The 23,157-nt window shown below is 52.6% G+C and overlaps 3 protein-coding genes and 1 long non-coding RNA gene across 11 annotated transcripts; 2 read left to right on the top strand and 2 right to left on the bottom strand.

Annotated features, from left to right (window-relative positions):
* Positions 1 to 582: 582 nt before the first annotated feature.
* On the top strand, positions 583 to 11,731 carry Syce2 (synaptonemal complex central element protein 2). Of its 4 annotated transcripts, none has more exons than XM_004872402.4 (5): positions 583 to 735; positions 1,045 to 1,163; positions 8,948 to 9,122; positions 10,333 to 10,521; positions 11,453 to 11,731. In XM_004872402.4, exons 1-5 carry the CDS (start codon positions 721 to 723, stop codon positions 11,495 to 11,497), a joined length of 543 nt encoding a protein of 180 aa, XP_004872459.1. In that variant the 5' UTR covers positions 583 to 720; the 3' UTR covers positions 11,498 to 11,731. The 4 variants fall into 4 exon arrangements, with proteins under 4 accessions (XP_004872459.1, XP_021106022.1, XP_087057653.1 ...); XM_021250363.2 differs by having other exon boundaries at positions 8,912 to 9,122; XM_087201527.1 differs by lacking the exon at positions 11,453 to 11,731 and having other exon boundaries at positions 10,333 to 10,892.
* LOC110347197 (uncharacterized) lies at positions 3,484 to 4,968 on the bottom strand. Its single transcript, XR_002391646.2, has 2 exons — positions 4,897 to 4,968; positions 3,484 to 3,697 (listed from the first exon to the last, which is right to left on the bottom strand). It is a non-coding gene; the product is annotated as an uncharacterized LOC110347197 (long non-coding RNA).
* Positions 10,924 to 20,508, bottom strand: Gcdh (glutaryl-CoA dehydrogenase). 2 transcript variants are annotated; one of them, XM_004872403.4, is made up of 12 exons: positions 20,343 to 20,508; positions 15,625 to 15,752; positions 15,428 to 15,550; positions 15,014 to 15,157; positions 14,872 to 14,934; positions 14,479 to 14,649; positions 14,075 to 14,204; positions 13,784 to 14,000; positions 12,949 to 13,052; positions 12,663 to 12,788; positions 12,303 to 12,463; positions 10,924 to 11,372 (listed from the first exon to the last, which is right to left on the bottom strand). In XM_004872403.4, exons 3-12 carry the CDS (start codon positions 15,516 to 15,518, stop codon positions 11,299 to 11,301), a joined length of 1,281 nt encoding a protein of 426 aa, XP_004872460.1. In that variant the 5' UTR covers positions 15,519 to 15,550; positions 15,625 to 15,752; positions 20,343 to 20,508; the 3' UTR covers positions 10,924 to 11,298. The 2 variants fall into 2 exon arrangements, with proteins under 2 accessions (XP_004872460.1, XP_087057624.1); XM_087201498.1 differs by lacking the exon at positions 15,625 to 15,752 and having other exon boundaries at positions 20,343 to 20,475.
* Positions 19,111 to 22,757, top strand: Klf1 (KLF transcription factor 1). Of its 4 annotated transcripts, XM_004872400.4 has the most exons (3): positions 19,111 to 19,230; positions 19,818 to 20,619; positions 21,764 to 22,757. In XM_004872400.4, the coding sequence occupies exons 1-3, from the start codon at positions 19,144 to 19,146 to the stop codon at positions 21,937 to 21,939; spliced, it is 1,065 nt and encodes a 354-aa protein (XP_004872457.2). In that variant the 5' UTR covers positions 19,111 to 19,143; the 3' UTR covers positions 21,940 to 22,757. The 4 variants fall into 4 exon arrangements, 2 of the variants coding, with proteins under 2 accessions (XP_004872457.2, XP_021106017.2); XM_021250358.2 differs by lacking the exon at positions 19,111 to 19,230 and having other exon boundaries at positions 19,502 to 20,619; XR_206379.4 differs by lacking the exons at positions 19,111 to 19,230; positions 19,818 to 20,619 and adding an exon at positions 20,633 to 20,731 and having other exon boundaries at positions 21,764 to 21,946.
* The last annotated feature ends 400 nt before the right edge of the window (positions 22,758 to 23,157 follow it).

Raw genomic sequence — 23,157 nt, 5'->3', positions numbered from 1 at the left:
TTTGTTGAATTGGCTTCTTCAGTAGCCAGAGGTCTTTGTAAACGCTTGTCATGTTTGTTACCATGTAGCTACTGCTGTTACTAACAGACTTCACTTTGCTTTCAAGGAGCTTCTACTTTTGGAACAAAGTTGCACAGGCAACTGATTCAAAGTAGTGAATGAAGACTCTTTGGGAAATAGTTGTAGTGGTAATCAAGGAAGGCAGAATTTGAAAGGCAGCCCTCCAGAGGCTGAGGCAGGAGGATCTAAAGTTCAAAGCCAGTCTGGGCTACACACACTGTCTCAAAACGCAAAACGAACAAAATCAGAATTTCGCTTGTTTTTTGGCATCCGGGATCGAACTCGGGTCCTTCTGCTTGCGAGGCAGGCGGTGGAACCACTGAACTAAATCCCCGACCCTGATCAGAACTTTGTATCGGAAAGATTTCTCCAGATAGAGTGGGTGGACTGATCTACAGAATGAATGAACATAACACTCGTCACCACCCGGCTTGGAGCTCCGTGCATGCGCACACGCAGGGCTGAGGGCTGACCCTTTCCTCTGGGTGGCGCCGGCTTCGCGCGCAACCTCTGGACCTCTCAACGGCCGCTTAACGCCTGGTCCCGCCCCTTGAGGGGGCCCTTGCTCAGCGGGGGCGGGGCCGGGAGCACGCTCCGAAGCGCGTGCCGCGGACAGGGTATGCGCATGTGCAGAAGGCGTGAGCGCGAAGGCGGGAAAAGATGGAGCGACTCGAAGTACGTGGGGCTGGTTCCCTTAATGCGGGCGGCGGGCGGATTGGCAGACGGGCAAAGAGCAGCCGCTATACTGGGCTTTCCCCGCAGTCCTGAATCTGACCACTTTCCTACCATCTGGGCCCCTTCGCGTCCCGCCTGTCCCCAATTTCCTGAGGAACCTACCCAGCGCCCTGACTGACGCGGGAACAGTGCGACTTCCGCCCACGGCGCCTCTGAGGGTCCGGCCCACAGCCCTGGCCGCTCTGGGGCGCCCTGTGTGTTCCCTGTCCGCGTGCCATCACCTCCACTCAGCACCCGACATGCCCGCAGGTAGACCTGCCCCACGAAAAGTTGAGTGACCAGGCGTTTCCGGCCATGGCAGAGGGCGAGGAGCAGCTGATCTGTGAGGACAGCTGCGCCACCAAGGAACCTGTCGAGGACCTGGCCAGGTGAGTACTGGCCCGGGAATGGGCCCCACACCCCAGCCCTTTGTGGTTTTCATTTTGATACAGGATCTCTGTAAGTTGCCTGGGCTGGGTTCAAACTGGAGATGGGAACTGGGTCATGCACCACCACACAGGCCCAATTTTTTTTTTTTTTTTTGGTACTGGGGATTGAACTCAGGACCTTGCGCTTGCAAGGCAGGTGCTGTGCCACCAAGCTAAATCCTCAGCCCTTGTTTTTGAGACAGGGTCTCACCATGTAGTCCAGGTTGGTCTTCACCTCACTATGTACCTCAGACTGGCCTCAAACTCACAGTGATTCTCCTGCCTCAGCCTCCCAGGTGCTGGAATTACATGTGTGCACCACTGTCCACGGCTTACATCTGCAAATCTTGGTATCCAAGGAGGTCTTGGACCTAATTCCTGGTGGATATGGGGGCATGACTGTATTTGGGAGGAGAACTGCTGGGTTATAGAAGTGAAGTGTTCAGGTCCCTGTCATACAGAGACCCTGGCTAGTTTGTGGAGAGTGGCTGGGAGGATGATGGAGTTGGAGGCTCCAGTAGATGTTAGCATCCAGCCAGGAGAAAGAGAAAAGTTGAGGAAGTGGATGACAGGTATGTCTCTGGCCATGGTGTGTTGGAGCAGGCTCCTCTGGCCTCCCAGAGCTGATTGCACACACTTCCTCCCAAGCCAGCACATAATGACTTCATGTTGGTACCTTGACATTGGCTCTGGTGGGGGTCTTTGTACCATGGCTGCTGGCAAATACTACAAATCAGGCCCCCACAGCCAGTTCAGTGCTTACAGCAGGCCTCTGCCCCCCCCCCCCCCCCCGGCTTTCTGCCTTATAGTTTCTCACAGGTACTGGCTTATGCAACAAAGACAAGAACTCAAGTTCCATTTTTGCCCTTGTTTTTGTTGTTTTTGAGCTGCCTGGGAGCATCTACATAAATATGTCCAGCCCAGTGGATTTTCTGATCCAGAACTCAGGGTAGGGGAGGGGCTGGACATGTTGGTTGGGGCAGTCATTGTTTCAGTGGCAGTTATGGGAGGGACATAGGGACAAAATGAGTAGTGGCTCAGGACAGGGCCCTGAGGACTCCAGATACAAAGCCAGCCTCCCCTGTCTATCCTAATCCTTGGTGGGAAAGCAGAGTGGAATGGTTTGCAGTTCTGTGCCAGCAAATAGAGATCATACAAGGAAGAAATGGCTGAAGTCTGATAATCTTGCTCCAGATAACACACTTAGACCTGAGTTTGTGTGATGAAGAGACACGGACATTGCAGATCACTTAGAGATTTCAAGGAGCTCCACAAGAGCGTTGGGCCAGATACTAGATGGATTAAAATCAGTGCGGGGGCCGGTTAATAGATCCAGCAGCAGCTGCTCAGCAACATGATTAAAATGTTAACTCATTTCAGGGGTGAAAAGTAGAGGGTGAGGAAGTAGCTCATCAGCTTCAATGCAAACCTCCCCCTTCCTGGCAGTACTTCAGCAAAACATGGCTTTGCCCAAGTGCCAGGGGTGCTGTTGTGTTCCTCCTCATGTGTTTGATTAGCCTGCCTCTGCTGGGACTGTACCTCCCGTGGTGGTCAGAAGTGGCTGGCGGATTGTTTATTTGTTTATCTGTTTGAGGCCACGCAGGGAGGGCCCAGCAGCGGGTGGTGCTGGCGCACATGCCTGCCAATCACAGCTTTACCTGGAGGGAACAGATGGGCTCTTCGCTTAGACCCATTTTCCGGGCCCTCTGCCAGCCTGTGGCCTGCCAGGGAACTAGGTCCTAATCCTCAAAGCCGAATCAGGGACTCCTTGGAAGGACAGACATAATAGATGAATGCGGCAATGTGTTCACAGCCCCCACCCCACACCCTTCCCCATGAAGGCCACACATACCAGGCGTGCTGGGTCAGGCTTGCTTCCATTCCCTGGCCTTGCTCCAGAAGCTGGCCTGGGAGCCAGGGAAGCCATCGGAGAGGACAACATGCATTTTGTTTATTAAAGCTAATTGGTGAATACAGGCCCAGGAAAGCCTGTGAGTCATTAGCATCCTAATTAATATGCAGCTGCTGAGTATTAAGAAAAATGAAATAGAAAGGACCAAATCCGCAAAGAAGAGGTTGGAAAACTAAAGCTCTCAGCAGACATCTGACACAGGCCTTTGTCCTGCCACAAAATTGGAATTAGTTAAATTCAAGTGATTTTTCACCATTTGTATAGAAGCCATGAAAACCCCTTGTAGCCTCAGCCTTTGAGCCTTAGTAAGGAGTGCTTCCCAGTTGCTAGCAACTCAAGCAGATTGTGAACAATGACATGGAAAGAAACTCCTGGTGATATCATTGCTTTTAATTTCAGGGTCCTAAACTCCTGGGGAGGTTGAGACAGCAAGAGAAACTTGCAGGTGCAAGCAGGTGTGCCAGCAGAAGTGTTAGAACCAGCTCCGCTGTCCATTCATTTAGATATTTGGCAAACATTTCTGAAGGCTTTGGGGTACTGGAAAGCACAGCTGAGCAGAATACAGCAGTCCCCCTCCTCAGGCCTGTGTGTGCACCAAAGAGGACCACTATGCATAAATGAGCAGCTCCACAGCCAATATGGCTAAGAGTAGTGGGGTGCAGGAGTGGTAGCTTCAAATGTTTTTGGGGTTTTTTTGTACCAGGGATCAAACTCAGGACCTTGCATTTGTGAGGCAGGCGGCAGCAGCTCCAAATGTGTTTTGAGACAGGGCCTTGCTACATAGCCCAGGCTGGCCTTGAACTCACTATGTAGTTCAGCCTGACCTCCAGCTCTCAGTGATCCTCTGGCTTAGGCTCCTAAGTGCTGGGATGACAGATGTGTGCCATAGTGCCCAATAGAAGCTCCAGATGTTTCTTCAATGTGAAGGAGGTGGGGGCTGCACTACTGGTGTGCAGAGGCAAAATTTGAGATGCTTTTAGAGACACCTGCTGGAGGCTGATGTGCCTGAAAGTAGATGTGTGTGTCCTTGGAAGTGGGAGAGGGATGAGCTATGGATGATCAATTTGGGGGTCACCAAGGTGTGCATGGTAGTGAAAGCCCTTGAGTCATTCATTCATGTCATGCACACTTCCTGGTCCTTCCCTGAGGCATAGACATACTGGAGACTGGAGGATGGGTCAGATGTGAGCCCAGCCTCCAGGAGTCTTGGGAGAGGCTGGGGCATGGACAGTGACATTGGAGGCACTGTGTGCACTTAGGCCAGGCCAGAACCTTCTAGAGGACCAGGCCTAGGGTGGTGGTGGGGGCGGTTGGGCAAGGCAGGCTACCAGGATGCCTTTGAAGACTTATAGGCTGTGCATTGCCATGGAGAGGCTTCAGGGAGGAGGACCCAGGGTTCACTGCAGAGCACAGGGAGTGAGGGTATCAAGGGAGCAAGCAGAGGCCATTCACAGGGCCCAGGGTACCAAGCGTTGGGAATGGGGCAGAAGAAAAGTCAGGAGATTATGGTGGGGATGTGCATAGGTCTGACCACAAGGTCATTGGGGACCTTGGCATGAGCGTCATTTGAAAACTGGGGGAGGAAGCTCGTTGCTTTGGGCCAAGAAGTGAATAGAAGGTTAGAAAAATATGCACAGGAAATGTAGGAGATCTTTCTAGAACCTTGCCTATGATAGGGAAGAAAGGGAAATCGCTGGCTAAGGGGGGCCTGTGGTTGAGGAGCAGGTTGTGTGTGAAACAGCTCGTGCCAGGATGGGGTGCAGCTCAGTGTAGAGCACTTACCTAGCACATGCAACTCCCTGGGTTCCATCCCCAGCACTCCAGAAAAACTAGAGAAGGAGAGAGAATGGGAGGAAAGAAATAGCATACATCAAGGGGAAAGAACCAGCCCAAGGAGACAAGGTAAAAACAAAAGGGGGACAAGAGAGGGGACCAGAAGGCCAGCAGCTCTTTGGCTGAGCTGGAGGTTGTGGATGCCCATGGGCAAGTGGAAGGTGTCCCAGTCCTGGCTGCTTCTGTGTCTGCTCAGGTGAGGGGAGGCAAATTGGAGTCAGAGATGGAGAATTTGAAGCTTTGTCAGGGCTGATGGGAGAAGTGAGAGAGGGCAGTGACCTGAGCACAGGGAGGATAACAGAAGGCCCTGAGGATTCCCTGGAGGACTGTAGACTAGGAATCTGTGTCCCCAGGGCCACTGTCCTCCAATGACACTCAAGTTCCTGAGTGTGGGACAAGAGAAAGCACTTGGTCATGGTGGGCCAGGGGAGGGTGTGGGGGAGGGAGTGATGGGGAAGAGGGGCCATCCCAAGTGAGCAAGCCCTGGGTTTAGGCTGCAGGGAGGGGAGGCAGTTCTGGAGGTCTCAGGGAAGCCCAAGGGCACCTTTTCTTGTCCTGGTCCTCCTAGCTCCATTCCTTGCCATTCTCATTGTACAGCTCCTGGCTGTTTCTCTTCTGTGTGTGTGTGTGTGTGTGTGCGTGCGTGCGTGCGTGCGTGCGTGTGTGTGTGTGTGTGTGTACACGTACTGGGGATGGAGCCCCAGGGCCTTGCCACATGCCAGGCAAGCACTCCACCACTGAGCTGTATCTTCATCCCTTTTCACTTTTATTTTGAGACAGGGTCTCACTAAGTGGCCCAGACTGGCCTCAAACTTAGGATCCAACTGCCTCAGCCTTCCAAATAGCTGGGATGGTGTTAGTGTGGCACCATACTGGGCTTCAGCTATTCTCTCAAAAGCTTCCACTCTGTGTTCTCCATGTGCATCCAGATGTTAGAAATATCTGAAATGCAGCAGTGCCCAACTCTGAATTAGTCTCCTCCGCGTCTTACTCACCTTTGAAAAAGTAGAGCTATTGCAGGTTTGGAGGTAGAAGCTCCTCAGCAATTTTTGTCCCACTCCAAATATCTGTTTGTAAAAATGCTTAGGGCGCCATGCTTTATTCATGTGTTTTTCTTTCTTTTTTTTTTTTAGTACTGGGGATTGAACTTGGGACCTTGCGCTTGGGAGGCAGTTGGCGGCACCACTGAGCTAAATCCCTGGCCTATTCATGTGTTTTTCCAGCTAGTTGGTATATCTTGGGTATAGCATATCTGTCTCTTTAGAGGTACTTTCCTGTCCTGACACATGAGGCACAGGGTGATGAACTTGCATTTTTTGTGAAGTCAGGGTGGGAGAGGAGTGGGTAGAACAGTCATTCAGCACATGGTATAGGAGCAGATGCTAGGAGTGTGGAGGGAGATGGGACACAGTTCTGTGGGTTTTGGGAGCATGAAAGGTGACGAGCACACACAATAGTACAGATGCATAGGAGTCATCAATGGCTAAGCAAAGCAAACAGGAAACACTACAGTGGTCTGGGTGGGGCTCAGCGCTTCAGTCAGGGAGCAGGTGCAAAGGCACCAAGGTGAGAAAATGGTCTGGCAAGGAACACAGGAGCACATAGCTAAAGCCTGGGGCCTGGGAACTTGCCTGCAGAGGAGAGTTCTGACTGCCCAGGCTCCCAGTCCTGGGGTTTCACGGCACATACATTCTGAGCCAGCATACAGAGCTAAGGCCAGCAGGAAACTGAGAGCCAAGAAAAGGTTTAATGGAGAAAGCATCCAAAAATGAACATGTGGCCGGGTGTGGTGGCTCATGCCTGTAATCCCAACACTTGGGAGGCAGAGGCAGGAGGATTGCCTCAAATTCGAGGCTAGCCTGAGCTACATAATGAGTTCAGGGCCAGCCTGAACTACAAAGTGAGACCCTGTCTCAAAAAAAAGAACGTGGCACTAGGGTGCAGCTAAATGGTGAGTGCTTGCCAGCTTGGGCCAGAACCCTGGGCTCCATCCCTAGCACTGCAAGAAAAAACTTCACTCATAATGCATAGCTTAGATTTCTAGTTTCTTTTTTTTTCAGTACTGGGGCTAGAACTTGGGACCTTGCACTTATGAGGCACGTGGCAGAACCACTGAGCTAAATCCCTGGCCCACTGGTTTCTTTTTTAAAGCAGAGCTTGCCCTGACCAAGCAGTGTGTATGCAGAATCCTAGATTTTTATGATCTTTGTCCCAGTGTATCGTTGCCTCCCTCATATTAAACTGAGGGGCTACATGAACCTCACTTTCTTTGCTCATTTTAGCTTTTCAGACAGTTGTCACTTTTATACGTGATTTCCCTGGCTGGCGTAGTATTTGAGTTATATAATTATAGTGCCATGTAGAGTATAGGATAAATATAACTTCATAAAAATTTTTAATTAAAAAAAAATATATATATATATTTCATGGTGTGAAGGTGCAAACTCAGGCCTTATTCATGCTAGGCAAGTGCTCTACCCCTGAACCACAACCCAGCCTAAAATCTAGCTCATGACAGCGTTTACTTCATGTGATGGGAGAAGGTACCCTAGCCTAGCTGTCTGCTTGCTGTGGCTATCACCCATTGGGTCAAGAAAGGATGCAGTGGGTAACACGAAGGTCATTTAAGAAAGCATCTCAAAAAAAAAAAAAAAGAAAGCATCTGTACTATACTGTTCCTATTACAGGCCAAGAATCCTTTATCCAAAGTGCTTAGGAACAGAAATATTTTGGATTTTGGAATATTTGCATAGAACATCCCTAATCCAAAAATCCTAAATCCAAAGTCCTCTGAAGTCCAAAACTCTTCATACTCAAAAAAAAAATTTTTTTTGATACCAGAGATTGAACTCAGGACTTTGGACTTGTAAGGCAGGTGAGGTGCCACTGAGCTAAATTCCCAGACTGAAAATGTTTTGATTTAGGGCAGGCCTCGGAGGTATATGCCTGTAATTTCAGCTCTGGGGAGGCTAAGACAGGAGGATTGTGAGTTTTGAGGGCAGCCTGGACTGCACCTGCCTTAAAAAAGTTTCTGATTTTGGAAAATTTCAGATTTTTAGATTATGGGTATTCAACCTGTACCTTTTTTGTTTTGTCCTTTATTACTAGGGATCAAACCCAAAACCACATGCATGCTAGGCAAACGTTCATCACTGAACTACATCCTCTGCCCTTTTTACTATTTGAGACAGGGTCTTGGTAAATTGCCCAGGTTGGCCTCACTTGCAGTCCTCATACTTCAACCTCCTGAGTAGCTGAGATTACAAGCATTGGCCACCACTCACCTTGTCCTATTTATGGCTATTTCAAAGAAGCAAGTTATGTAATAAAATACTAGTGGGCCTTTGGGTGGGATAGATCTTCACGTTCTAGAATTTTGGGCATCTTTAGTTTGTGCTTCTGGATGTTTTCTCAGTTATAAAATGGGATGCTAGTCAGAAGTGGTGGATGCCTATAATCCCAGTACTCTAGGGAGCTTAGGCAGGGGAATCACTATTACCCCAGCCTGGGCATCTTAGTAAGACACTGCCTCAATAAAAAATTTAAAAACAGCTGGGGTTGGGGGCCAGGGATTTAGCTCAGTGGTTCCAGTGCCTGCCTCGCAAGCGCAAGGACCCGAGTTCCATCCCTGGTACCAAAAAAAAACAACAGCTGAGGATGTAGCTCAGTGTAAAGGTCCTGGGTTCAATCCCCAGTAAAACACACACATGCATGCACGCAGGGGGTGAGGGGTGGAGGGAGGTGGGGTGGTGTTATCCTCATGTCTGAGGGCATGAATGAAGTGACTTACGACACTTGCCCCATCACAGAGCTCACTCAATTCAGATCAGCCACTCTGTGTGTGCTGGGTCTGGAAGCTAGGACCATGCCCTGAGCTAAGCACTTGATCTACCATTGGGCCATACTCCCATCCCTGAATGGCCACTCTTGGAGTCCGGTGCTGAACTGTTTCCTGTACTTTCAGAAGTCAGGTTTCTAGCCCTTGTATCTCCACCTCCAGTGCCAGCCACCAGCTGCCAGTGCTGGAAGGGAAGGCAGGACTCTACTTTTCCTCCCTGCACTCAAGTATCGACATTTTGAAGAAGAGAGCCCAGGACCTGATTGAAAACATCAATGAGAACAGGCAGAAGGACCATGCACTCATGACCAACTTCAGGGACAGCCTCAAGATCAAGGTACAGAGTCCCTAGTGGAGAGGGGGCTCTTATAAAGGGGATGAAGGCATGTGGCTGGCCATGTGCTTTTTCCAGGCACTGTGCTAGCAGTTCACACAGCATCTCATTTCATTCAACACTCAGGAAATTGGACTCATTTTATTGATGAGCGAACTAAGGTTCAGCTAGGCATGGTGCCACACACCTTTAGTTCTAGCACTTGGGAGACAAAAGCAGGAAGATCAAATATTCAAGGCTTGCCAAGTGTGGTGGTACACACCTGTAATCCGGTGCTCGGGAGGCTGAGGCAGAAAGATCACCATGAGTTAGAGACCAGCCAACCAGGATTAAAGACCCAGACTCAACCAAACAAAACAAATACACCAAAAAGGATCAGAAATAAATGATTTGGGCTGGGGCTGTAACTCAGTGGTAGAGTGCTTACCTAGCATTCATGAGCCCCTAGGTTCCACCTCCAGCACTAAAATGTATTGATTTAACTTAAAAGTTAATTAAATTAAAAAGAAAAGAGATAAAGGGTTCACCATGTGAGGAATCCAGACTGAGGCACTCAGGTCCATGTACAGTCAGAGGCCAGCCCTCTTACTGCCCCCAGGGTGAGTGCAATGAGAGCAGGAGGTTGACCATGCTGCCTTTTGATTGCCATGTGTTCCCCAGAGACCGGCAGTGGTCTGTGGCGCAAGCCAGTCCCTCAGCATGCCTAGGGATTCTGTCTAACAAGGCAGATATTAGTTATGCTCAACTCTAGAATTAATGGCCATGCCTGGTGCCTCCTGAGAGTATAATTAGCAGGAAAAAAATTTTAAAGAGCTGGGCATGGTGGCACACAGGTATAGTCCCAGCACTTGGGAGGCTGAGGCAGGAGGATCGCCAAAATTCAAGGTCAGCCTGGGATACACAATAAATTCATGGCCAGCCTAAACTACATAGTGAGATTCTTTGTCTCAAAAAATAATTAAATAAAAATGGAATATAGTCAGCAGAGCCCTCAGTCAAACCTTTATTATCTGTATGTGGAACCTGTAGATAGGAAAGGCCAAATGTACATACTTGCATCTTGGTTCAAATTTCTAAAAAAATAATTTGAACACACAGGCACTTTTACCTTCAGTCACTGGAGTTCTTTGTACCATTTCCACAAGATAAACTACCAAAATCTAAGAGATCCTCTTAGATGGCTCTAGATTTCCTAACACTTAATCTTTGCAAGGTCTCAGATCTGACAGAGAAGTTAGAGGACAGGATATACCAGGTCTACAGCTACCACAGCAAGATAATTCAGGAAAGGCTGCAGGAATTCACCCAGAAAATGCTGCAGATCAGCCACCTGGAGATGGAGCTCAAAGAAGCATGCCATACTGTGGAGTCTGTGTACAGAGACCTGTGCGTGCACCCTGAGGTAGGAGCCACACTGGCAGGGTGGGGGGACCGCTCAGGAGGGCTTGGTGATGACTCAGCTGAGAGCAAGCTGGGGCAGGAAGCAGGGATGTCAGAGCTCACCCCTGGGGCCATGATCCCTGGCACATGGTGTGTCCAAGCAAAGAAGCCAAACCCCTGTCACTTCCCATGGCTGTGGCTGCAAGTTAGATACTGTCCCCTCTGTCATAGGTGGAACCCATAGCCTGGGCTGTCACTCCAGAACCTAGGAGGGGACCAGCCCAACATTCAGACATGGGCCAGAACACTCCAGTGAGAAGCCCCACCCTGTCCCGGGGGCTCAGCCAGGAACACTTGTTTCCTCAAAAGAACTCCGAAGACGCCTTCTCCAAGGTTCCCAGTAATTTGGCCCAACACTGCAGGGTCAGATGGGCAGATGCTTTATTTTTTCCTCTCCCACATCCTGCCCTGGGATGGAGGGTCAGACACTGCAGGCTTCAACCCAGCCTTGCAGCCGGCCACTCAGCCACAGGTCGCCTACTCTCCCAGCAAAGAACCTTCTGTGCTGAGGTGACTGGAGCTAAAAGTGGACAGGAAACACTGGATAGGGAATCACCTCATCTTTTTGAGGAGCTTATCTGAATGCCTTCCACAGAGAGATGCTGATATTTACTGGTTGTTGTTCCTCACTTCCTACTGTGGAAGTTGAGTTGTCCAACACCTCCTGCTCAGCCCAGAGCAGGTAGTGCCAGGGTCCAACCAGTGTCTCCCCAGAAGGCGGCTCTGGTGCCAAATGGGTTCACTTGCCCTCTGAGAATGCCTGAATTCCTGTGATTGCCCGTCCAAGGATCAGCGCATGGATGTCGTGCGTACCTGGACAGAATTAATACAGGTCAGCTTGGAAGTTTCCCAGCTTATAACTTGCCATTAAAGTCCACTTTTGTGTCCCCCAGGCCACCGCTTTAGAAGAGCAGACCTATAAAGATGCTGATTCCTAACCGATGGCTGGGAGATTCGCCTCCTAGTGACAGCCACCCACAGAAGACCAGGAGCCCTTTGGGCCACGCTGAGATTGTTTTCTACAGTTCTATAGTTCTAAAATGCAACTGGGCAAAAGCAAAACAAAACCAATAAAACAAAGTTCGTGATGCTAAACCCTAAGATGCAGCAAGTGTAGGCCCCACTGTGGGCCTAGCCTTAGCCTGCAAGTTGATTAAATGTTTGATTTTCAACTTGCCACGCTTCCTACTGTAGCAGCTGGGACGTGACAGCCCTTGTTTCCCCTGGGAGAATGGGAAGACAAACATGAGAAAGGCTGTGGACTGTCCCTGTAGATCCCCACCCTGAAATGGCCGCCACACTGCATTCCCTCATGTATAGTGCAGGCTGGCCTCGAATTCACAGTGATCCTCCTGCCTCAGCCTCCCAAATGCTGGGATTGCAGGTGTGTGCCACCACACTCAGCATTTTGATTATCTTTTTCCATGTCTGCCTTCGGACCAAGCCAGGGGTCCAGGCCCCAGTGGGAGTCATTACTAGTTGCAATGATTACAGTCATCCTCCTTCTTTGCCTTGAACATGAATGGAAGGGGCTGCTGTGTGTCACTCTCACTGCCTGGTGTCCACCAGCCCAGTGAGAGTTGCACCCCTCAGGGATGCCTCACAGGCTGTCCCTCTGACACAGTGTACACTAGGAGACAGGGCCTGATCAGGCCTCTGGGCGGTGTTTGGTGAGCAACCGCAGGTCACAGCACCACTGCCCCCTTCCCCAGACACTGAGGCCCTGCACAGTCCTGGACCCACCTTCATAGGTGTTCACCCCCTCCAGGTTCATGGCGTGCCGGATCACATGGTACTCGTCTAAAATCCCATTGCCGCCTAGCATGTCTCGGGCCTGGCGTGCGATGTCCAGGGCTTTCCCACAGTTGTTCCTCTTCAGCAAGGAGACCATCTCTGGGGTGGCCCTGGGAGTGGCATATGCATATACCAAGCACTGAGTCCCCAACACCCTGAGTAAACCCAGCTGGGGTTGGGGGGTACTCCTCAGTTCACTGCCAAGTCTCCAGGGAGGCATAGGACCTGGGGCCACAAGCAGGTAGGACCTTACGCCCAGGGGCAAAGGGCCTTTCTGCCACAACCGCCTCACCCCACCCAAACCCCAACCTGTCCTGGTCCTTAAGGCGGCCCAGCCGCAGGCAGGCCTGGAGCCCCAGTGTGATCTCAGTCAACATGTCTGCCAGCTTCTTCTGGATCAGCTGATTCTTGGCCAAGGGAGCACCAAACTGGATCCTGGTGGGGGAGTCAGGAAAGGGCTGGAGGGAGGCCCACTTCCCCCAGCCCCCAGCTCAGCGCCCTGCTGCCCAGGAAGCTTTCAGAGCTGCCCTGGCTCTGCTCAGAGGGACTTCATAGAGCAGGGGACTTAGGCCTGGGGGCAATGACCCCCACGCACCTGTCCAGGGTGTACTGCCGGGCAGTGTGCAGGCAGAACTCAGCAGCTCCCAGCACACCCCACGTGATGCCATAGCGGGCGTTGTTGAGGCAATTGAAGACACCCTGTAGGGTTGAGGGGGGCTCAGTCTCCCCCAAGAGCCGATGAGAGGGCCTGTGCAGAACCAACACTCCCCCTTTTTAGTGCAGTGCTGGAGATGGAACCATGGCCATGTGTTTTTTTGGTACTGGAGATTGAACTCAGGACCTTGCATTTGCTAGGAAGGCATGGTGAAATGCTCTGGCACTGAGCTATACCTCCAGTTCTATTTATTCTGAGACAGGGTCTTACGAAATTGCCCAGGTTGGGCTGCCTGTTTCTTACTGTCTGTCTATTTTTGTGGTACTGGGGATCAAACTCAGGGACATTCTACTACTGAGCTACATCCTAGGCCTTTTTAATTTATTTTGAGACAGGATCTTTCTGTTATCCAAGCTGGCCTAAAATTTGTGATCCTCCTACTTCAGCCTCCTCAGTAGCTGGGATTATAGGGATACATCACTATACCTTGCTGCCTGCTTCCTCTGGATTTGCACACAGTCCTACCCTGCCTGGGATCTGGATTCAGTGCTCAGATCTAGGTCGATATACATAGGACAGAAATATGCCCATGAGTCAAGCTGGAAGCTGGTTAGGCTCTAGGGAACCTGGGCAGAGCCAGTGTGAGCCTGTTACCAAAACGGGGTGGCTGGCACAGCAGGAAGGCAGGCAGAGCCTCAATGACCTGACCATATCATCCAGGCTGGGAAAGTGAATCAGCAGGAGAATGATGCTAGTCCCCAGTCCCCACACTCACCGCCAGGCCAGCCACGTTAGGCAGTACATTGTCCTCTGGCACCTCCACACTGTCCATGATGATCATGCCTGTGGTTGAGGCCCTCAGGGAGAACTTGCCTTCAATCTTGGGGGCCGAGAGGCCCCTCATCCCCTTCTCCAGCAGGAAGCCCCGAATGCGAGCGTCTTCACACCGAGCCCACACTACAAACAGGTCAGCCACCGGGGAGTTGGTGATCCTGGGGGTGGGCAGTCAGTAAGGGCTCTGGCTGTAGCCTCGGCCCTGTTGGCCCACCACCACCCAGCTCCTTACCAGGTCTTGGTCCCACTGAGGGTGTAGCTCTTGCTTGCTGGGTTGTGGCGGGCCCTGGTCTCCATCCTGCTGGGGTCACTCCCATGGTTGGGCTCTGTGAGTCCAAAGCAGCCCAGGAGCTCCCCCTTGGCTGAAGGCACAAGACAGTCACCAGGTTGCAGGTCCCACTCATCCCCTCAAAACTGATCAGCCCATGGACAGTTGCTTAGCTGGCTGTGGTGGTGCATGCCTATAATGCCAGGCTGAGGCAGGAGGATTGCAGTGAGTTCAGGGTTAGCCTAGGCTACAAAGTGAGTTCAAGGCCAGCCTGAACTGTATAGTGAGGCTGTCTCAAAAAATAAAAACACGAGTTCAATCCCCGGTACCAAAAAAAAGAAAAAGAAAAACTATGGACAGCTGCTTACCCAGCTGGGGTAGGTACTTCTGCCGCTGCTCCTCACTGCCATAGGCATAGATAGGATGCATAACAAGGGAGGACTGCACGCTCATCATGGACCTGTAGCCGCTGTCCACCCGCTCCAGCTCCCGTGCCAGAAGCCCATATGCCACGGAGGAGACCCCAGCACAGCCATACCCTGTGGGAGCCGAGAGGGGACAGAGGCAGAGCCGGACAGGGCATCGAGTAGGTAGGCATAGAGTTGCCCTGATGGAAGTTTATTCACCAAATCCCCGCAGCCACTTCAGGAAGGAGGAATAACCAACCTCATTTTACAGATTTGGACCCTGGCTCTGGGAAAGGAAGGGGCTTTTCAGGACCCGGTGGCATCTGCAGCGCATAGAGGGGAATGAATCCCTACCTTTGATAGTGGGTCCCAGCACACCCAACTCCCCCATCTCAGTGACGATCTCCCGGTTAAAAACTGCGAAGGAAGGGGCGGACGCAGACTGTCAGGTCTGGCCCAGCCCACTTGAGCCCCGGCCCGCCCTCTGGCCCCGCACCTCCGTTGCGGTAGGCCATCAGGATGCGCGGCATGAGTCGCTCGTGGCAGTAATTGCGGAAGGTGTCCCTGATGAGGATCTCGTCTGCCTTCAGCTGTTCCTCCAGCACCAGCGGGTCCCACCAGTCGAACTTGGGACGCGAGGCTAGCGGAGCGCGGGGCTTGACCACCCCAACCACACTGCACATCCTCTCCCAGACCTAGCATCCCTGAACCCCTCGTCCCGCACACAGGACCGACGAAGGCGACCCTTCTCCAGCCCCGCCCCTTGGCGCCCTCGACCAGGGCACGGCCGGTCCCCTCCCGGGTCACCTCGGGTCCTTACACCCTTGTTTGCAAACAGTACGAGGCCACGCCGGAAGACACCCCCGCCGGCCGCAGTCCTCCTTCCCACTCCCTCGGGCCTCGCACAGACCTGTGTGCATGGCCGCCGAGCCCCACGCATGCTGGACGCGGAGGTGGGCCCCGCGGCTCAACAATCGCGCGGCGACGCCTCTCAGGGCCATTCGGGCAGAGGGCGAGCTGCAACCACCGTGACCTACAGGAGCAGGAAGGGGGGGATCAGGGCCGAAAAGCTCCCGCCGAGCGCCCTGACTCCCACGCGCTACCTACCTGGCGCCGGGAGCGCTACTCAAAGTCCACAGGGCAACAAAAGAAAGAGTTGACCTCAGCCGGAGGTGGGCGGGGCGGGGCGAAGAGAGAATGGCGGTTCTCATTGGTTCCCTCCGCACTTCCGCACTCTGAGGCGAAGGCACGTTTTTTAAAAAGCGAAACAGAAAAGGGGAGGCAAGCAAATTCGTTAACCCGATTGGCTGGATGTATTTCTGCTCGGATTGGCCCTAAAAGGGGCTCGGGCCAGTCCTGGTTAGTTAGTGACTAAGGGTGTGTGCCTAAGGATCCAGAAGGTTAATAAGGCAGAGTCCAGGAACCCCGGCCGCTAGGCCTTGAGGAGTCGGGGGGGGGGGGGGGTCCGAGTGGGCGGACGAGCGCAGGCCATCCTATCTTCCTCTTTCCCAGGAAGCAGGTGCACTACGTATGACTGTGTGTAAGTGTGATTTTGCGTGATTGTCTGCGTTGTTTGTGCCTGAGTAACTGTGTATCTGTAGGTGGGACTGGCTCTGTGAGTTACAGTATTTGTTTGAACACTTACTGATTTTGGGAGTATATATCTAGGAGTAGAATGGCAGTGTCATTTTTAACTTTTGAAGGAATAAACTGTTTTCCCTAGTGGCTACATCATTTTAAATTCCCAACATGCGTCGCGAATTTAGCTCAGTGGTTCCGCCGCCTGCCTCACAAGTGCACAGTCCCAAGTTCGATCCCTGGTACAAACAAACAACAACAACAAAATTTCCAACAGTAGTGTATGAGGGTTCCAGTTTCTCCACATCCTACCCAATACTTATTTTCCATTTTTTATTTTTTAAATTTATTTTTCCCCTGTACCCCCCCTCAAAAATTATTTTTAGCCAGGTGTGGTGGCCCAAGCCTGAAATGCCAGCACTGTGGAAGGCTGAGGCAGGAAGATTGCAAGTTTGAGCTCAGCCTGGGATATTTACTTGGTACCAGGAATAAAACTCAGCACCTTGCACTTGGTAGGCAGGTGTGGCACCACTGAGCTACATCCCTTGCCCTCAGCCTGGGCAATTTAGCAAGACCCTGTCTCAAAATTTTAAGATTGCTAGGGGGAAAAGAGCAATGCAATAGCCCTGGGTTCAGGCCCCAATCCCAAATTTCTTTTTTTCATTTTAAAAATTGTAGTTATTCTGATGGCTGCATCAAGCTGGCTTTCATCCTACTTTTCCTTCCCTTATCTTCCCTTTCCCCACAGTACACATTTTTTGGTCTTTTTATGTGATGTATATGTAGCAGACTAATTCAGATTGTGTCTGTGGTGATGTGCCCAGGCCTGAGTGGAGCTGTGTGCCCTCGACCGTCAGGATGTCTTTAAATGGGATTGCCTGAACTTGATAGGTGTGTTCCTTGTGGGTGGACAATGGCATCTGCATAATTATGTGCCTTAATTACAAACTGCGATGGCATCTGGTGGTGTGACAATGTAATGAGTAGGTTTTGGATGGTGCTGTGTGGAATTATGATTTTATGATGTACAGCTATATGTACAGCTACATTATCATATACACCTATTTGGGATGAGTATGTGGTCATATTTTATGTTGTTGTGTCTGAGGCTATCCCAGTGTTTGATGGGATTTTGTGAGTGCATCTTTAATAGTTATAGAACAGCTGGGTGTGGTGGCACATGCCTGTAATCCCAGCATTGCTGTGAGTTCAAGGCCAGCCTGAAGTACACAGTAAAACCCTGTCTCAAAACAACAAGTTATAAGAGAACATATCCAGGGGCTAGGGATGTAGCTCAATACCACCCATACCTGCCTGGCAGATCTCTGATATGAGAGAGAAAGAGAGAGACAGAGACAGAGACAGACATATACATATCAAGGATTCACCTTGTGTCTGGGCCTGGATGCTGCTGTGTTTGTGCCCTACATGGGCAAGGACTTGAGGTTCTGTAAGAGATGCCTCCATTGTAAGATTCTGAGAGATGTAAGAGACACAATCCCCTTGTAGCTAAACTGTATCAATGTGATTGTGTGACTGTTTTAGCACTCTCTCATTATGAAATCTGTGTGCTCAGGATTTCACGGCTATTATATTGTTATGCTAAGCAATACAGTATAACAACTATTTACATAGCATTTAGGGTGTATTAGATCTTATAATTACTCTAGAGACCTGGGTGTGGTGTAATCCCGACTACTCAGAAGGCAGAGGCAGGAAGATGGAAAGTTGAAAGAGTGCCTAGGCAATGTAGTGAGACCCTGTTTCACAATAAGAAATAAGAAGGGCTGGGCATGTAGCTCAGTGTGAAGGCCTTGGGTTCAGTCCCCAGCACCATACATGTGTGCACACATGTGTGCACGTGTACACACACACACACAATCTGGAGTTGATTTAAAGTCTACAGGAGGATGTGGGTTCTACACAAATACTGTGCCATTTTATACAAAGAACTTACAGAGTTATTAGTATCTGTAGGGGTCCTGATACAACCCCCTGTGAGTACCAAGGGACAGCTGTCTATATGTAGAGGCTATATGGCCTGTCTGGTTGAGGGACCAGCAACTTATGCCACTATCTAACTCTGTGGCTGTGTGTGGCTATGAGCTATGTGTCTATGACATGTGTCCATATCTGGTACCTGGGCTCCCAGGCCACCAGAGTGGAGGCATCTCTTATAAAACCTCAAGTCCTCGCCCACATGGTGCACAAATCCAGCAGCAGCTAGGTCCAGCTATGGGTCTCTGGCAGGTCAGGTGCTGCTTTGGTTTGATCAATGGTCACTCTGTCCCCATCACCTGCAACAGCTGTAATGCCACCAACCTCATCCCCACACAGTGCCCCCTGAAGCTCTGTGGTAGCAATAGCGGGCTGATTGGCAGGGGCTCCCTCCCACCATGGGGCTCAGACCTTGGGGGCTCACAACCCAGGCAATTTAAAGCCACAGGAATGTGCAGACCTAACCCCCAGCCCGCCCACTCACGAGGGGACAGAGCTTTGGCTGTTCTGGGGCCCCCACTTGATAGCAGCTTCCAGCATCTGGCACGACTGATAATGCACTGGAGGGAGTTTGTGCCAAGTCCTGCCATCAGCGCAGTTGTTGCTGTCTTTTGAGGAGGGGTAGAATTGCACAGCCTCACTTAGGGGATACTGGGTCCCATAGCTCCTTCCCAGAATAGTTTCTGCATTTCACCCCTTCTCCAGGAAGGTAAACTGAGAGCAGGCCCCCAAACCTGTGCTTCCTTGGGGACTTTGCCTCTGCTTACCTGGCTCCTGGACCCCCACCCCCAGGACCCACCATCCCCTCACCATCCCCTGACATCTTGACTTGGCCTTTGATACACGGTTTGTGTTTAAAGCCCAGCTCTAAACAGGCTGAGGTGAGATCTGTTCCCAGAAGTGGTAACCCCCCGCCCTGCCTGGGCCTTATCAGGGGCTGCAGCCAATCAGCCGGGGGCAGAGGAGCCCTCCAAGGGGCCCGCTGAGCCTCAGAGCCCACGAGGCAGCCACGGGTGCAGAGGCCTGAGCCCGGGTAGGCACTCAGCAGCCATGGCCAGGGCTGAGACTGCCCTGCCCTCCATCAGCATGCTGACCACCCTGGGGCCCTGCCCGGACACCCAGGAGGACTTTCTTAAGGTGCGGTCAGGTGGGCCAGGGAGCCAGGGTTTTTGCCCATCGAGCTTGGGAGTTGGGGTCCCCGATCCGTCCAGGTCAGGGGACTGAGTGTGGTCTAGGGGGCAGGTAGTCTAGAAGTCTGATCATCTAGCTGTTGCCTTTCTGTAATGAAAACTGAGCTCTCTGCTAAACCCTCTATAGGTGTAGGCTCAGGTGGTCAATGTCCCAGTTATCAGAAGGAAATGGTAAAGGTGCCTGGGAGAAATCCAGGATTCAGGAATAAATTTTATACGGAGATAGGAAAAAAAGAGGGTCTGAGGGGAAACTGAGTTAAGACTGGGTTCCCCACCACCACCCCGCCATCCCTGCCCCCATCCTGAATGTGGGTCCAGATAATGGAAGTCTTATCTCCCGTCTGGCTGGCAGACCCGATCAAACTCTGTCTCGAGGTGAGGGAGGCTGAGGGGGCAGTGTGGGGAGAGACAGGTGAACCAGACCCCTTTGGGAAGCCTCTGGCCAGAATGCCCCGCGGGGTGTCGGAACGGCACCGTCCTGGGCAAGACGCCCCAGTACTCTCGAACGCCTCTGGCTTGCGCTCCCTCCTACAGTGGTGGCGCCTGGACGAGGCGCAGGACCTGGGTCCAGGTCCCCCGGACCCCATGGGGCCGCCCCTTCACGTGAGCCCGGAGTCGGAGGACGCGCCCGGGGAGGACGAGGATGGCGACAGAGACGCAGATGCTGCCTGGGACCTGGATCTCTTCCTCAGCAGCTTCCCGCCCCCAGAGCCGGGCGGTGCGCCCCGGACCTGCGCCCTGAACACCGGCGAGGCACCTGGGGCGCAGTACGTTCCGCCCTCCGAGACCCTGGGCGCTTACCCGGGCGGCCCGGGCCTAGTGTCGGGGCCGCTGGGCCCGGAGGAGCCGGCGGGCTGGGCGCGCGCCCCGGACCCCTTCACAGCCCCGGGTCCCGGACCCGAGCCCAAGGCGCTGGCGCTGCAGCCTTTGTACCCGGGGCCGGGGGCGGCCTCCTCCGGCGGCTTCTTCCCGCCAGCCGGGCTTGCAGTGCCCGCGGCCCCAGGCGCCCCCTATGGGCTGCTGTCAGGGTATGCCCCGCTGTATCCGGCGCCCCAGTACCAGGGTCATTTCCAGCTCTTCCGCGGGCTCCGGGCACCCTCGTCCAGCCCCGCCGCGCCTCCCTCCTTTCTGGGCTGTCTGGCGCCCGGGACAGCAGGCGCCGGACTCGTGGGCACTTCGAGAGACCCAGGCGTGATTGCCGAAGTTGTCCCGCAGAAGCGCAGCCGGCGCTCGTGGGCGAGGAAGAGGCAGGCGGCGCACACGTGCGCGTACCCGGGCTGCGGCAAGAGCTACACCAAGAGTTCCCACTTGAAGGCGCATCTGCGCACGCACACAGGTGACGGGGCGGGGCCTGCGCGGTGGTAGCTAGGTCCAAGAAGGGAGGAGCCAAGGGCAAAGTCAGACACAGGGGTCGGGGCCAAACTTCACGGAGCGAGGGGCCGGGCCAGGTAAGCGGAGAAGGTTCTTGTAAACTCAGCGGAAATTCCAGAACCCGGGGCAGGGACGCGGGAAGCGGATGGGGACAGAGAGAGCGTTTCTGTACCGGAGCCAAACGAAGAGCAGAAAACAGGACGCGTGGCGGAGGGGGCAGAGCTAGAGTAGAGACTTCGAAGAGGATGCAAGTTTGGAATGCCAGAAGCGTGGAAACCATAGCCAGGAAGGATTATGCCCAGACTCGGTTTCTTGACGTGGAGGTGGGGCCAGACATGGAGAAGGCGTGATTGAAGCCCTGCGAGTGAGGCAAGCAGCGGCCGTGTTTGTTTCTGGGGCGGCTTAGGGAGAATGAAACCCATACGTCCATGCAGGACTAGAGGATAAGAGGGAAGACTTGGGGGCCGGGGATTTAGCTCAGTGGCCCTGTTCCCTCAAGGTTCTGAGTTCAATTCCCGGTACAGCAAAAAAAAAAAAAAAAAAAAAGAGGGAAGACTTGGCCAAAAGGACATATGAGCTAGGTGCTCTGGGAGTCCGAGGTAAGAAGAGCTCAAGTTCAAGCAACTTAATGAGACCCTATTAAAAAACAAAACAAACAAACAAAAAAAACTGAAGCCAGGTCCTGGAACCGGAAAGGATTTGGGGGCTCTGAGAGCAAGGCCAGGGGCAAGATTTGGCAGCAGCTAGAGGGCCCCCTGGTTTAAGAAAGGAGCTGGAAACGGGGCTAGACGGAGACCAGGAGTGGGGCAGTAGAAGGATGAAAGGGCAGGGAACTAGGTGTAGGAAGTGGGACAGTCAGGGGTGCAGGAGGCGCGCTTGGCCCAGGAAAGGAGAAAGTGTGCCTCAGCTGCGGGTATAAGGAAGAAGAGCCCAGGTCACTGGGTTGGCCCGGCCCTGAGAGGAAGTGGCTTCTTAAATTGTGCACCTTAGATGCCCCCTTGCCTCCCCCTAGTCCTGGCCCAGGCTGAGCAGTGGGGTCCCCCACATGCAGGGGCCCCAGGGGTTGCGGTGGGTCTCTCCCTGATACTCATGGCCTCCTTGCTTCTCAGGGGAGAAGCCATATGCCTGCTCCTGGGACGGCTGTGGCTGGAGGTTCGCGCGCTCTGACGAGCTGACTCGCCACTATCGGAAGCACACAGGCCAGCGCCCCTTCCGCTGCAAGCTCTGCCCTAGGGCCTTCTCACGATCTGACCACCTGGCTCTGCACATGAAGCGCCACCTGTGACCCTGCCCCAGGGCTGGATCCTGCCTGGGACAAGGACGGAGTGAGAAGGGATCTGTACAGTGTTGATTCCTAAGGACGAACCCTTAGCCCCCTCCACTGCACGACCCAGAAGTGACCCAGAGACAGAGCTGGGGGCCTGCAGTGGAAACTCCCACATGTCTGCAGCCACGCAGGAAACTGACAGTTACACTGACCCCCAGATCAGCAGGCTCGGTTGGACCCTCAGACCAGCCAGCGCCCAGGCAGCCCTGCTTGGGTGAGGGGGAGCGTTCCCAGACCCTGAGTCTGCAAAGGCTCCAAATCAGCTATGAATGGTTATGGGTCCCCCTAAATCCCTTTCCCGTATAAAGCTTCAGCATTGGCCTGACTCTGGGTTTTGGGTTTTGGAGGAGGCTGTACTGTTGGGAGCAGTGCTACATAATTCTAGGAAAAATCATTTGAGTAGGCCTAGTTCTCCTGCCTACAGCCCAGCTAGGACATTCCAGACATAACTGCATTTTGGCCTCTGGTCACAACTGAGACCTGAGTGATCCCCCCGGGGATGTTGCAATCTCCAGGACAAGACCACACCTGCAGGAGACGCCAGAGAGGAACCAAATCTTCATCTGCATAATTCCTCATTGTTCTTAGATTTCCACTGCCCCCCAGGTTTCTGTTACACCTTGTTTACCCCAATGTAAAGTACTGAACTCTTTTTCACTTGTTACATCTGTTTCTCCGATGTACTGAATAAAAGGTGCTGCAAGCTAGGGGTCTTTTGTCTTTGCTGCCCAGAGCAGCACTGATCAGACCCAAAGCTCAGCTTCTTCTCGGTCTCATTTTTCTACCTTTCCTGTAATTCGCCGTGTGCTGCCGTGGCTCGCAGGAGACCAGGACTCACTGCAGAGGTTCTGGTAACGTCCCCTTCCCCTGTCCCCTACACTGTACCAGCAGAAGGAACATGGGGACATGCACATTTATCTCCTACAGCTCAGCTACACCCCCTTGCCTCTTACTGCAAACCTCACCGTACCCCTACCGCACCCAAATCGTCAGGTCCCTGGTTCCAGGGTCATTCACGAGTCTCCCTCCATTAAAGAGCACTGAGCCTGAGCCTGGTATGCTGGTCCACGCTTGCAATCCCAGGACTCTGGGAAGCTGAGGCAGAAGGATCTTAAGTTTGAGCCCAGCAACTGAGTGATATCCTGTCTCAAAAAAAAAAAAAAAAAAGTACTGGGG

Source organism: Heterocephalus glaber, unplaced genomic scaffold (genome assembly GCF_053883595.1).
Source record: "Heterocephalus glaber isolate CG9 unplaced genomic scaffold, H.glaber_assembly_v1.0 deba00001760, whole genome shotgun sequence".
Classification (NCBI taxonomy): Eukaryota; Metazoa; Chordata; class Mammalia; order Rodentia; family Bathyergidae; genus Heterocephalus; species Heterocephalus glaber.
The sequence above is the reverse complement of the archived record's forward strand: the minus strand, read 5'-3'. Positions and strand labels throughout refer to the sequence as shown.